This window comes from Macaca fascicularis, chromosome 2 (genome assembly GCF_037993035.2).
Source record: "Macaca fascicularis isolate 582-1 chromosome 2, T2T-MFA8v1.1".
Taxonomy (NCBI): Eukaryota; Metazoa; Chordata; class Mammalia; order Primates; family Cercopithecidae; genus Macaca; species Macaca fascicularis.
Window position 1 is genome coordinate 109,912,815 of NC_088376.1, and position 14,189 is coordinate 109,927,003.

The 14,189-nt window shown below is 43.0% G+C and overlaps 1 protein-coding gene across 15 annotated transcripts in view; it reads right to left on the reverse strand.

The window, feature by feature from the left end:
• Positions 1 to 218: 218 nt before the first annotated feature.
• The window catches only part of SETD2 (SET domain containing 2, histone lysine methyltransferase), a 153,442-nt gene continuing 139,471 nt past the window's right edge, over positions 219 to 14,189 (reverse strand). For all 15 annotated transcript variants that reach the window (XR_010584720.1, XR_012431085.1, XR_012431083.1 and 12 more), the window contains 3 exons: positions 3,537 to 3,617; positions 1,425 to 1,526; positions 219 to 1,038 (listed from right to left, as the gene is read on the reverse strand). Coding sequence is in view for 10 of the 15 variants with exons in the window: in XM_065539431.1 (XP_065395503.1) it covers positions 877 to 1,038; positions 1,425 to 1,526; positions 3,537 to 3,617 (345 nt within the window). In the remaining 5 variants the exon portion in view is untranslated. The remainder of the gene's footprint in view (positions 1,039 to 1,424; positions 1,527 to 3,536; positions 3,618 to 14,189) is intronic.

Sequence of the window (14,189 nt, forward strand, 5' to 3'; positions counted from 1 at the left end):
GCAGTCATAAGATCCCAAGCCTACAAGTGTCAGTCACCTGGCAAACGTCTGCCTAAGTCAGAGTAGGACCTGTGGAGAATGAACAAGTCCTGTAATAAAATACAATCACAGGGATTAACCTTGGACTTCACACATCTAAGGCCACTATCTCTCCTTTTTCCAGTGATATCATTACACACAAATATGCTCAATTAACTTTTAGGGAACACACATGCCAATTTCTTTAATTGATTTTATTTTTTTACATAAAAAGTTCAGTAAAAATTGGATAAAGTAAAGTGATTTTAAGCAGTAAATCATTCTTATCAACATAGCACAAGGCTGGCCAAAACCACAAGGCAGCCTGCTTTGGAATATTTACATGATAACAAATTAAACCTTGCAGGAGAACTTAAACTGTCCTTACAAAGTCTTCCTGTGATCCTAGCATGTAGAGGCTAAAAGCAAAACGAAAACCAAACAAAAACCAGGAAAAAACAAATTATTTTCAATATATTCACATATACATTAAAATATAATACAGATCATCAGGGTAAAGGGTTGTGGGTGGGGATGCGCATGGGTCTGTGCGCTGACAGCACCGCCAAGGAGGAGACCCAGGTTTAAGAGTGGAGTCAGGTCTGGCCAGGGTCTTTTCTAAGCCCTTGCACCTCTGATGGCTTCTAACCACATGCCAACAGCTCACAACTAGGTAATCACTTGTAGATGGAGTTCATTTTTGTGGCCTTCAGTTGACATCTTCAGGGTTGAATTCCCCAGGGTGATGTGTCATCAGTAGCACAGTGCTGACAGGGGTGGGACAGAAAGGCCCACAGGATTTCCTCTCCCTAGAGTCTGTCTTACCTGACCACCCATCCTCCCACCCTGGCCCAACAGTCACTCTAACTCAGTGTCCTCTTTGGGTTTGTAAACAGCCCCAAACTTTTGCATGTACTTCTTAATGTACTCCTTGGTTTTGTGTTTCACATTCTCATTGCACTCCAGGTCCTCAGGATTCTTACAGTACTTCAGCTCCTTATTCATAACACCGTGAGTCAGCTGTCCAGGGCACAGGAAGAGAGACCACAGCCACCAATCAGAGCAGAAACGATTTGAGGGGGAGGACAGGGGTGGTAATCCAGCCTGCTGCTTCAGGGCCCTTCTCACCAAGACAGGAAGTTAATAAGGGGGTAGATGTTGGGGCAGACTGGTGCTAGGATCACCAGAAAGGATAAGCTGAGCTCTGAAAATTTCTTAGAGAACTACTGCTCTCATGTAAGGGTGTGCATCCCTCCCCAAACCTCCCCTCCCCGTTCCTGGGTCCCCAGCCCTGACATCTGACAAGAAAAAAAAAAAAAAACTTTCTATGATGAAAAGGGCTTCTTAGAAAGTACACAGTTTGCCCAGAACGTTGCCTGGTGGGCTACCAAAAGCAAGGGGAGTACCTTGCGAGCCAGATGTTTAAAGTCTTCAGTTGTGGTAATTCTTCCCACTTTACAGTCAGGTTTCCGGTAAGGGTTCAGGCACTGGACGATGAACTGGGACATCTGCAGGCAAAGAAAAAAGAACACATTGCTCAACAGTCCAGAGAGGGCGAGGAGTTGTACTGAGGAAATAACTAGAAAAGGTAGTGAGTAAAGCCAGCCAATCCTTTCTCCCTCAGGTTGGCTGGTTTGGACAGTGGAATACTAGTAAGCCAGTAAGATCTGAAAAAAGGATACGGGCTCAGTCTGAGAGGGAAAGAGCTCCCCTGGATGGACTAAGCAAGGCTTAAAGGAGGCTGGAGGGACTCAACAGCATGACTTCAATGTCGACTCCTTCAGCAGCCCCAGGTTTCAGCCAATGAATTTTGTGTCCTCAGCATAAAGACAGTAGCTAGGTTCTCTGGGCCCTAGAGGCAAGGCAGGGCACAGCAGGTGTTCCAGAGCTTCTGTGAGGCTTAGCAACCCCAGGAACCACAGGAATTTTGTCATTGAAGGGTACTCAGATTCTTTAAGTGGTCATACCACAGCATGTGAAGCAGATCAAGCATGATATGACAGCCAGCAAAGGAAAACCTGGGCAGAATCATTTTCATTCCACCACTTACTATGTCCTCCCTGGGCTGTCTAAGTATGGTCTGTCCTACCCAGGTGCTCCCAAACACTCTAGGAATAGGACCTTCAGAGGTATTTGTGGTGCTAAGATCACAGAGGACAAAGAGAATAAAGAGGCCAGTCACAGCTATTTCATCAGAGAGCACTCTGAACAAGGTCTACCCATGACTAAAATTCAGTGAGCCTTCAGGTGTTCAAAGAACAAGGCTATATATCACAAGGGTAGGCACTAAAGAAACAGCTGCTGGTTGAATGAGCTGAAATACCAATATGTTCACAAAGGGATCTTAAGAAACTGAACTTTATCCCTGGATAAGCCTTTTAACTCAAGGTTTTTCTGGGGTTTCCTGGCCTCCAAACTCTCTTCCTTCAGTCTATCCCCTCAAACACAGACAGGGATTTCATTACCCCCTGCTTAAAATCCAGCAATGGTTCCCGATAACCCACAGACACATAGTTCCTATAGGAAGAAGCACAATACCATTCCACCTCATTTTCAACAGCCCTCCCATACCTTGTGCTATAGCCCATCGGGCCACTTACAACTCCCTGGAAGGGAAGATGCTCTCTTGGCTCTCTACATTCTATTGACATAAGTTAGGTCCCCTGCTGATCCATCTGGCCAATTCCTACCCCTGATTCAAGCGCCCTTCCTGACAGCCTGGATTGTGACTCCCAGCCCTAATATGGCAAAATTTTCACACAGCTGCCGTTACTTATTTACAGGTCTGTTTCTTCCAAAACACTACAAGCCCCTTCAATGAATGAAGATTGGAGTTGAGAATCTAGATGCTATGAGGCAGACAAGTTTAGCGTCTTGAGGCTGGTAAGACACACTTCTGGTAGCATAAAGAGGAGCAGCATTCTCCCAAGCCCTGGAAAATTAGGCAGCTACCAAATGAGATATTACAGAAACAGAAGTGGACTTTGAGACAGAAGGCCTGAGTTCAAATCTTTTGTCTAGAACTTGCCTTCTCTGAACCTTGAGTTCTTTCACCTGAATAAGAGGAAAGGCAATCTGTCTTGCCTACCTCAAGGGCTGTTGTGGGGACAAAATAAGTCAATGGGTAACCAGTTGAAATGAGTCAATGCTTAACCAGTTGAAAAAGGCCACACCTCTTTCACATAACAACTAAGTCAAATCATAGAGGCAAGAGGAATACCCAAAGACAAGGCAGCCTACCACTACATACAGCTTTCTTTTGCCATAGATGCTACAGAAGGCCAACAGTCAAACAAGCAAATGTGGTCTGAGACTTGGCTCCTGTCAAGCCAAGAAAAGATGGCTGAGGAGTTTTCAGTGGGAAAAGCAGCACTTCAGCAAGGCACACACACACAAGGAACACCTTGTGTTCCTGCCTATCTTGGGGCAAGAGAGATATTTGACATACTTAGGACAAGAAAGGAAAGGGTTCAGATTTAAGCCTGAGGTGCTTAGTGCTTACATCCACCAAACCTTACCTCTTTTCTGAATACTTCTTTGCTTTTCTTTGCTAGTTCACTGGAGGTGTCTGCTTCTGCTGTCTTGGGCTTTTTCGAAGTCTAAAAATGGAGGAGAAAACACAGCAGTGCTGGTATGAGAAGTCAGTTTAGTGACGCCCTACTGTCCCAGAACCCTCCTTTCTTTCCCCTAGCAGGGATACCTGATTCTTGGTATTAGAATCCATTTAGAGGCCCTGACTCAGGTACAAGGCCTGGAGTCAACCTGGCTATTATGTTTCAAATCCTGTTATATGGTTTGGTTCTCCTTCTTATAAGTTAAGTTCCAATTCTCTACCCTAAGTCAAAGCTACAACTTTGATATAGCCACACATTTCAGAGTCACTCATGACCCTGTTCTGGGTTCAGCTCCCTGAACTATCAAGCGAGGCCTGCACAAAACAAGCTCCATCTCTCCCACCTCTGACATTCTAGGATTCCAGGATAGAGGCAAAACACTCTGTTCTGAAGACTCTTAAATACTCATCACCTTTCCTCCAAAGGTGAAGTTGGCTAGACTGTAGAAGACAGTCTGAGGATGCAAGAGAGGCTCCTTGCAGGTTGGTACCTTCAGTTTAGGAACAGAAAGATTAAGGAATTATCACAATATTAGGGGGCAGGTGATGAGGGTCATCAAAGCCAGTGAACAGATAAGTAGACAATGACACAGAAGATACTCTGTGTCCCCAGCTGGCAAGATAATGACAAACCCAGGAACATTCCTTCCAGCACTGCTAGAGGGAGGCTTCCAACTTCCCTCTAACTAGGTACTGCACCAGGAGGTGATGAGTTGGAAGCTCTGCTATTCAGAGTACCTGTCATGCAGGCCATCTCCCCAAACCTTTGCCCACCACTAGCCATCAGGCCCCTTCCCAGTAAATGTGCTTTTCCATTGAAAATAATAATTATGAGTATTCCCCTCCAAATATAAGTTACTTCATAATGGATCTAGAAGCTAGAGTTGATATTATAGGTACTTCACGCTTTTTTGTTAGGGGCACAGGGCAGAATAATTTTCCTGCTCCCCACCCATCTCCTGGTTCTGTTTCTTCCATTTCCATAAACAATATGAAGGCTCTGGTTCTAAAGCAGCTGGACTAGCTCCAGAGAAAGGTGGCACTCCCTTGGCTTTAGGTTGTTACAAATCAGCTTTCTCTGCTGTGTCATAAAAGCTTTACGTATTTTCCATTTTTCCAATTTCTTCATGTAGCTGTATGGGGAGATTAGGGGGTAGAGTAAAACGAACATAAAGATCCAATTTGTCTTTTTAAGAAAACAAAATTAAGCAAAAATAATACTATTAATATAAGTTAAGTCTATTTTCAAGTGTTTTGCTTTGGGATTTTATTTTTTTCCCAGTTGTACAGGGTATGAGTATGCTCCACAGTAAGACCTTAGGTAGTAAGGGATCAAGAATTATTTGAAACTTCAACACATCCCCAGCTGTTCTCTTGTAGCTCTCAGAGGTGAGCAGCAACAGAAATGAGTACAGAAAGCCCCTGCAGGTCTGACAGCTATCTCAAAGATCTGGGTCTTATGGAAGAAGCCAGGCTCTAAGTGAGGGTACTATGTAAATAGAAATGTCCTGTTTCACTCTGGATAGGGTATGCATTCACAAAGCTAAATGAACCCAAAGCATTGTTAATAGATTTATAATTTAACCCCTGACTTGGTGAGGTTGGCAGTGGGGTGGCCTTTAAAAACAGTTATAGAATACAATCCACTGAGCTCTGTCTAGGAGCTTTCTTGGTCCTCCTGAGTGCCTAGCAATTGGGATCAAGAAAGGAAATAAAATGAGGGGTCTCCAGACTTACATCATGGAAATCATGAACCAAAATGAAATACTCTTGAGAGTACTGAAATTTACTAAACCCTCTCTTCATGGTCTGTGGTTTGCAAATGGCATGGGAAATAATTTCAGAAACTGACTAACATTTACTCAAATCCAAGGCCAAGCAAAGTAACCAGAGTCAGAGTTGAGGACAGCACTTGTTATTGACATAAACAACCTTAGGACCCCCCACTCCAAAAAAGTCCCATTTAAAAATTTAGCAGGTAAGGCTGGGCGCGGTGGCTCACGCCTGTAATCCTAGCACTTTGGGAGGCCGAGGCAGGTGTATCACGAGGTCAAGAGATCAAGACCATCCTGGCCAAAATGGAGACAGAGCGTTTCTGTCTCCAAAAAAAGAAAAAAAAATTAGCAGGTGGGGCGCAGTGACTCATGCCTGTAATCCCAGCACTTTGGGAGGCCAAGATGGGGAGATCGCTTGAGCCCAGGAATTCAAGACCAGCGTCTCCATAAAAAAATTTAAAAATTAGCTGGGCATGGTGGCTGTGCCCGTGGTCCCAGTTACTTGGGAGGTTGAGGTTGGAGAATTGTGTCAGCCTAGGAGGTTGAGGCTGCAGTGAGCTGTGATCATGCTACTGCACTCCAGCCTGGGCAACAAAGCAAAACGCTGTCTCCAAAAAGAAAAAAAGCACTTTTAAGGAAACCACCAGAGAACAGGGTGGGGGCTTTGATACATAAAAAAGCGAAGTGCTTCCAGATCCTCAGCAATAAACAATAATCAGTTTGCTTTTTCTCTATTTTGGCTTATACAGAGTATCAGGCAAAGTTTCTGGTGGAAATCTATGTGAGGCAGTGGACAGTTACGAGTACACAATGAAATGAGCAGGCAAAGGGCCTGGTAGAAAGCCAGAGCTTACTGCCTTTAGAAGATGACCCTGCTGTCAGCCTTCATCTGTGGCACATCTGGATTCCTAGGAAATCTGTTCTGATTATGACAAGGCAGGCCTGAGTACCTTTATATTACCCAAGGTGAAGCTTGAGCCCTTCTGGATTAGTTGGCAATGGCCTTAAGCTTATTGGGCAGTTCTGGTAACCAACCATACACAGGCTGTGTAACACAATAGAATCATCCTTTATTATAAATATTGACATGACTATGTCACAAAGCCCATGTGACTTGGAACCAAGAGGGTATGGCTTGAGTTGCAGAAATGAGTCCTGACAAAGGCAGAGCAGGACATACTCAGCTAATGCTTCTCTCTCTCTGTATTTAATTACTGTTTAGAGGGCCGGGCGCAGTGGCTCATGCCTGTAATCCTAGCATTTTGGGAGGCTGAGGCGGGTGGATCATGAGGTCAGGAGTTCAAGACCAGCCTGGCCAAGATGATGAAACCCCATCTCTACTAAAAAATACAAAAGTTAGGCCGGGCGCGGTGGCTCAAGCCTGTAATCCCAGCACTTTGGGAGGCCGAGATGGGCGGATCACAAGGTCAGGAGATCGAGACCATCCTGGCTAACACGGCAAAACCCCGTCTCTACTAAAAACACAAAAAATTAGCCGGGCGAGGTGGCGGCGCCTGTGGTCCCAGCTACTCGGGAGGCTGAGGCAGGAGAATGGCGGGAACCCGGGAGGCGGAGCTTGCAGTGAGCTGAGATCTGGCCACTGCACTCCAGCCTGGGCGACAGAGCGAGACTCCATCTCAAAAAAAAGAAAAAAAAAAAATACAAAAGTTAGCCAGGTGCGGTGGTGGGCACCTGTAATCCCAGCTACTCAGGAGGCTGCGGCAGGAGAATCGCTTTAACCTGGGAGGCGGAGTCTGTAGTGAGCCGAGATCAGGCCACTGCACTCCAGCCTGGGTGACAGAGCGATACTCCGTCTCAAAAAAAAAAAAAAAAATCTGTTTAGAACATAAAACGTAAATCATCCACTAAGGAACTACATCTTTTGTGGCAGCATGAATCCAGAAGCAGGAGAAGAAGCTGAGTCATCATAAACACTACACACACAATTCAACCTAAGCTCTGCAGCACATGAACCTGTGCATGTTACTTTTTAAAAGGTTAAGATCTTTGAAAATAGTAAAAACTTAGTACAATTGATGTTCTGCATCCATAGGGCAGCCATGGATAGAAAATATTTTAAAAATACAATAAAAATAATACAAACAAGAACTGATTATAAAAAACCCCAATACAGTATAACCATTATTTACATAGCATTTACATTGTATTGGGTATTATACGCAACACAGAGGTGATTTACAGCATATGGGAGGACGTGTGTAGGTGACATACAAACACTATGCCCTTTTATAAGGGACTTGAGCATCCTTAGACTTTGGCATCCATGATGGGATGTCTTGAAATCAATCCCCTATGGATACAGTGTGACAACTGTAATGTGTCTCAAGGTATTCTTCTTTTGGTTGATTTTACTTGGGATCCTTTAGGCTTCAGGAATCTGGATGCCTATGTCCCTCTCTCAAGATGGGAAATTTTCAACATTATTTATTTCTTAAACAAATTTTATATAGGCTGGATGTGGTGGCTCAGGCCTATAATCCCAGCACTTTGGGAGGCCAAGGCGAGCAGATCACGTGAGATCAGGAGTTCGACATCAGCCTGGCCAAAAAAGCAAAACCCCATCTCTACTAAAAATACAAAAGGGCCAGGCGTGATGACTCACGCCTATAATCCCAGCACTTTGGGAGGCTGAGGTGCACGGATCACGAGGTCAGAAGACCAAGACCAGCCTGGCTAACACGGTGAAACTCTGTCTCTAATAAAAATACGAAAAATTAGCCAGGTATGGTGGCGGGTGCCTGTAATCCCAGCTACTTGGGAGGCTGAGGCAGCAGAATTGCTTGAACCTGGGAGGCAGAGGTTGCAGTGAGCCGAGATTGCGCCATGGCACTCCAGCCTGGGTGACAGAGTGAAACTCCTTCTCAAAACAAACAAACAAACAAATTAGCTGGGCCTGGTGGTGCACGCCTGTAATCCCAGCTAACTGGGAGGCTGAGGCATGCGAAATGCTTGAACCCAGGAGGCAAAGGCTGCATTGAGACGAGATCACACCACTGCACTCCAGCCTGGGCGACAGAGCAAGACCCTGTTTGAAAAATACATTGGCTCTTGATGCCACTTCTCTGCAACTCCCTCAATGCAACAAATACTCTAAAACTACTATTTTAACATAACATAGTTAGAGGAGATCTACTATACCTTATGACTGTTAATTAAAAGCCAGTTTATTTACTGCTGCCTCAATTGTGCAAGTAGTAATAATTCAGGTCAGAGGTGCTCAAAGGGAAGATTTGATTTTACACTTTACACTTACCACCACTTTACACTTATCTTGATGGTGAGTACAAGACAATGAAGGGAACAACAATGGACAGAAAAGAGAAAAGGAACAGTCTCACAATGTTTAGTCTCATTTTGAGATAGAGCGAGACTCCATCTCAAAAATAAAAAAAAAAAAAAAGGATTAGTGCCTGGGCTAGGAAGTAACTGCAAATGGGTATGAGAGGTCTTACTGGGAAGAGGAAAATGTTCTAAAACCAGATTATGGTAATGGCTGCATAATTTGGTAAATTTACTAAAAGCTATTAAATTGTAAATCTAAAGCAACTAGATTTTATACTAGGTTTATTGTGTCAATATTGCTGCTGCTGCTGCTGGTGTGTGTTTTTTTTTTTTTTTTTGAGACAGTATCGCTCTTGTTGCCCAGGCTGGAGTGCAATGGCGTGATCTTGGCTCACTGCAACCTCTGCCTCCCTGGTTCACCTCATTCTCCTGCCTCAGCCTTCCAAGTACCTGGAACTACAGGTGGCCATCGCCACGCCCAGATAATTTTTTTTTTTTTTTTTTTTTTTTTTGAGATGGAGTCTCACTCTGTCGCCCAGGCTAGAGTGCAGTGGCCGGTTCTCAGCTCACTGAAAGCTCCGCCTCCCGGGTTCATGCCATTCTCCTGCCTCAGCCTCCCAAGTAGCTGGGACTACAGGTGCCCGCCACCACGCCCGGCTAGTTTTTTGTATTTTTTTTTAGTAGAGACGGGGTTTCACCGTGTTAGCCAGGATGGTCTCGATCTCCTGACCTCGTGATCCACCCGTCTCGGCCTCCCAAAGTGCTGGGATTACAGGCTTGAGCCACTGCGCCCGGCCTGTATTTTTTTTTTTTTTTTGGTAGAGTCAGGGTTTCACCATGTTAGCCAGGATGCTTTAAAAAAAAAAAAAAAAAAAAAAAAAAAAAAAAAAAAAAGCTTGTCCAGACTTGTGCTTCTGGTCATGACAGATTAACTGTTAAATGAATTAGCCCTCTCAGAGTTAAAAATTGGAAAACTAGACAAAATACATGAAAAAGGCAGTTTGCACACACTGGACATTAAGCAGCACTAAACTATGATCCTAAGACAAGGGACAAAATGAGGTAAGCTAACAATTCGCAGAGCTCACAGAAGGCTGGGAAACATGTGAGCTTCCACCAGCTAAAGTGAAGAGATCTCCATTAGATAACCTGTGGCATTCAATGGAGATCTCAGACAGGCGATGACTTAGGAGATACCCTACAGAAAAAATTACTCTTCACTCAACCCAACAAAGATTAAGAACAGCCTCTAGGCCGGGCGCGGTGGCTCAAGCCTGTAATCCCAGCACTTTGGGAGGCCGAGACGGGTGGATCACGAGGTCAGGAGATCGAGACCATCCTGGCTAACATGGTGAAACCCCGTCTCTACTAAGAAATACAAAAAACTAGCCGGGCGAGGTGGCGGGCGCCTGTAGTCCCAGCTACTCAGGAGGCTGAGGCCGGAGAATGGCGTGAACCCGGGAGGCAGAGCTTGCAGTGAGCTGAGATCCGGCCACTGCACTCCAGCCTGGGCTACAGAGCGAGACTCCGTCTCAAAAAAAAAAAAAAAAAAAAAAAAAAAGAACAGCCTCTAAAAAATCAAGGTGATCCACAAGTAACTTGACTATCAGAACAAATTCAACATTCTTTAATGGAAAGTAACAAAATTTTGAAACTCAACAATGTAACAGTCACAATGTCCAGTGTTCAACTGAAAATAGCAGGCGATTATTTAAAAGTTATTATAAATCTTCACAGTTATGAAAGAAAACATGAACACAGTGAAGAAATTAAAACTACTGGGCCAAAGGGACAGACAAGCACAGGTGGCACCATGTTCCTGACTGCCCTCCCCAACCACAGTACCATTCCTGGTGGCAGTAGATTGGTCATCTGGAGCACCACTACTGGCTGAGCATGCCCTACCTGACCACGGGGCAGGAGTATGGCCACACTGCAGTGCACAGGGCAGAGGACTTTGGGGCCATGAAGACAGCCAACACTTCCAGTTTCCCCTCACATAGATTTGTTGTAGACCAGCTCGACCATCTCAGTGTCACCAAGAAATGGTTCTAACCCTGAGCTATCAAACTCCCCCAAACTTTTATTTGTATTTTTCTTTTGGAGACAATGTCTCACTCTGTCACCAGGCTGGAGTGCAGTGGCATGATCTTGGCTCACTGTAGCCTCAACCTCTGGGGCTTGGGTGATTCTCCCACCTCAGCCCCCCAAACAGCTGGGACTACGCATGTGCACCAAAATGCCTGGCTAATTTTTAAAAAAATTTTTATAATAGTTTTGCTTTGGCATCCCAAGGTGTTAGGATTATGGAGGTGTGAGCCACTGCGTCCAGCTACCCTTCAATCTTGTAGATCACAGGGCTGCCCTGTCTTTATCTGGTCGTGGAACTAAAACTGTAGCTTCTATAAAAATGTAAGCCTTTGGACCAGAAACTTATTAAAACATACAAATATAAAACAAAACAAAATAAAAAATAAAACACAAATATGAGTATAGTGGTCTGCATATAGAATACCTGGGACTCTAACCACTCTAATACTTAAAAATATAATCACTGTCCTATTGTGTTTCTTGTCTCTTTAACCTGACAGGAAGATACCAGGGATTTCCTGGGGGAACACATGGTATAAAATGTATTTTGAAAAAAGCTACAATAAAGCTACAAACTATGATTTGGAGGTACCTGCTTAAGTATGAGATACTTGATAGGGGCTTTATCATGCAAAGTTAGTTTGCTTAAATGCCTACACTTAAATGCAGTTTTTCAGTTAAACATATTCCTAAAAATAACATTTTATTCTGGGACTTGACTACAAAAAGCAGACATTTAAATTAAGTAAAAATGGCCGGGTGCAATGGCACACGCCTGTAATCCCAGCACTTTGGGAAGCCCAGATGGGCAGATCAATTGAGGTCAGGAGATTGAGACTAGCCTGGCCAACAGGGCAAAACCCCATAAAAATACAAAAATTAGCTGGGCTTGGTAGCAGGCGCCTGTAATCCCAGCTACTCGGGAGGCTGAGGCAGGAGAATCGCTTAAACCTGGGAAGCGGAGGTTGCAGTGAGCTGATATCGCACCACCGAACTCCAGCCTGGACAACACAGTGAGACCTGTCTCGAAAAAAGAATAAAATAAAATGAAAAATGAAAAATACAATGAAGTGAGAGCACTGTTTAAAATAAAAAAGTAATTAAAACTATTAAAAATAAGCAAATTAAAATTTGAGAGCAGAAAAATATAACTGAAATTTAAAAATGAATCAATGGATGAGCTTAGCTAATTCAATACAGAAGGTAAATCAGTGAACTTTAAAAAGAGGGCAACAGAAACCATGCAAACTGAAGCATAGGGAGAAAAGAGCTGAAAAAAGTTTGACAGAGATGTGGTGCTCTGTGAGACAGTATCAAGCGGTTTAACAACATGTATATAATTGGAGTCCCAGGAAAAGGGACAATGGTATAAAAAGATATATTTGAAAAAATTTCCATATTTGATGAAAACTACCAATCATGAATCTAAAATGTACAAGAATCAAAGCAGATTAAACACAAAGAAAACAAAACCAAAGTATATAATAAACCACTAAAAACTGTTTATAAAAGACAAAATCAAGATATATGGGGGAAAAAGATAATTATATTTTTATTATAAACTATTATTAAAAAATGGAAACATCTTTTAAGTGTTGAAAGGAAAAAAATATAAATTTAGAATTCCATATCCACTGAAAGTATCTGTCATAATAAACCTGCACATGGATGTTTTTAATAGCTTTATTTATAATTGCCAAAAGTTGGAAGCAACCAAGATGTCCTTCAGTAAGTGAATGATAAATAAACTGCGGTACACTCAGACATTCAGTGCTAAAAGGAAATGAGCTATCAGGCCATGAAAAGACATGGTAGAAGCCTCAATGCATATTGCTAAGTGAATGAAGCCAATCTGAAAAGGCTACCTACTGTAGCTAACTACTGGAAAAAGCAAAACTATGAAGACCGTAAAGAGATCAGTGGTTGCCAGGAACCGGGAAAGAGAGATGAGGAAAGAAGGCATGATGAATAGGAAGCAGTTCAAAAGGTTTTTAGGGCAGTGAAACTATTCTGTATGTTACTATGATGCTATATAGATGACACAATACCTTTGTTAAAACCCACAAATGTACAATACCAAGAATGAATCCTAATGTAAATTATGGACTTTGGGTGGTAATAATGTGTCATAGTAGATTCATCAATTGTAACAAATGTACCACTCTGGTGCTTTGATGTTGACAGAAAGGGAAGCTTGTGCATGTGCAGGGGGTATATGGAAACTCTCCGTACTTCCTGTTCAATTTTGCTATGCCAAAATAGAACTAAAATTGCTTTAAAAATAAAGACTATGGCCGGGCACGGTGGCTCACGCCTGTAATCCCAGCACTGGGAGGCCAAGGCGGGCAGATCACGAGGTCAGGAGATTGAGACCATCCTGGCTAACACACTGAAACCCCGTCTCTACTAAAAAATACAAAAAATTAGCCGGGTATAGTGGTGGGCGCCAGTAGTCCCAGCTACTTGGGAGGCTGAGGCAGGAGAATGGCGTGAACCCGGGAGGCGGAGCTTGCAGTGAGCCGAGATCATGCCACTGCAGTCCAGCCTGGGCAACAGAGCAAGACTCCATCTCAAAAAAAAAAAAACCCACTACTTTTTAAAAAGTGGTAAGATAAATACCTTTCTTCAGACAAAAGCTGACAAAATGCATCAACAGTAGATCTGAAATACTAGAAATGTTAAAGGAAATTCTTTAGGTTAAAGGAAAACGATTCCAGACGGAAATTCAAATCTACACGAGAGAATGAAGTGCTGGAAATGGTAAATATGTGGGTAAATACAGGACTTAATGGTAGATTGTGATAAGATAAATATGCATACTGTAAACCTTACAATACTGTTTTTCAAATGTGTAGGTCTCAAGATCCCTTTATACTTTTAAAACACTGAGGACTGCAAAGAGCTTTTATTCATATGGGTTATAGCTATCAAAATTTTTCATATTAGAAATTAAGTTAAACTGAGAAAAAAATCAAGCATTATTTTAAAATAACATTAGCAAATCTATTATATAACAATAATATAATTTTTTGTGAAAAATAACTGTTTTCCAAAACTAAAGCACTTCAGTTAAGAGTGGCAGTTTTACATTTTGGAAATCACTTTTAACAACTCACTTAGAATATAGCTGAAGTCTCACTGCCTTCTGCATTAAAATATGTCATGTGCTCCCTGGAAAATTCCATGGCATATTTGTGAATGTACCAAATGTGACAGAGGAATGTAATGTTTTCATATTATTATTAAAACAGCTTTGGCCGGGCGCGTTGGCTCAAGCCTGTAATCCCAGCACTTTGGGAGGCCGAGGCAGGTGGATCACGAGGTCAGGAGATCGAGACTATCCTGGCTAACATGGTGAAACCCCGTCTCTACTAAAAATACAAAAAACT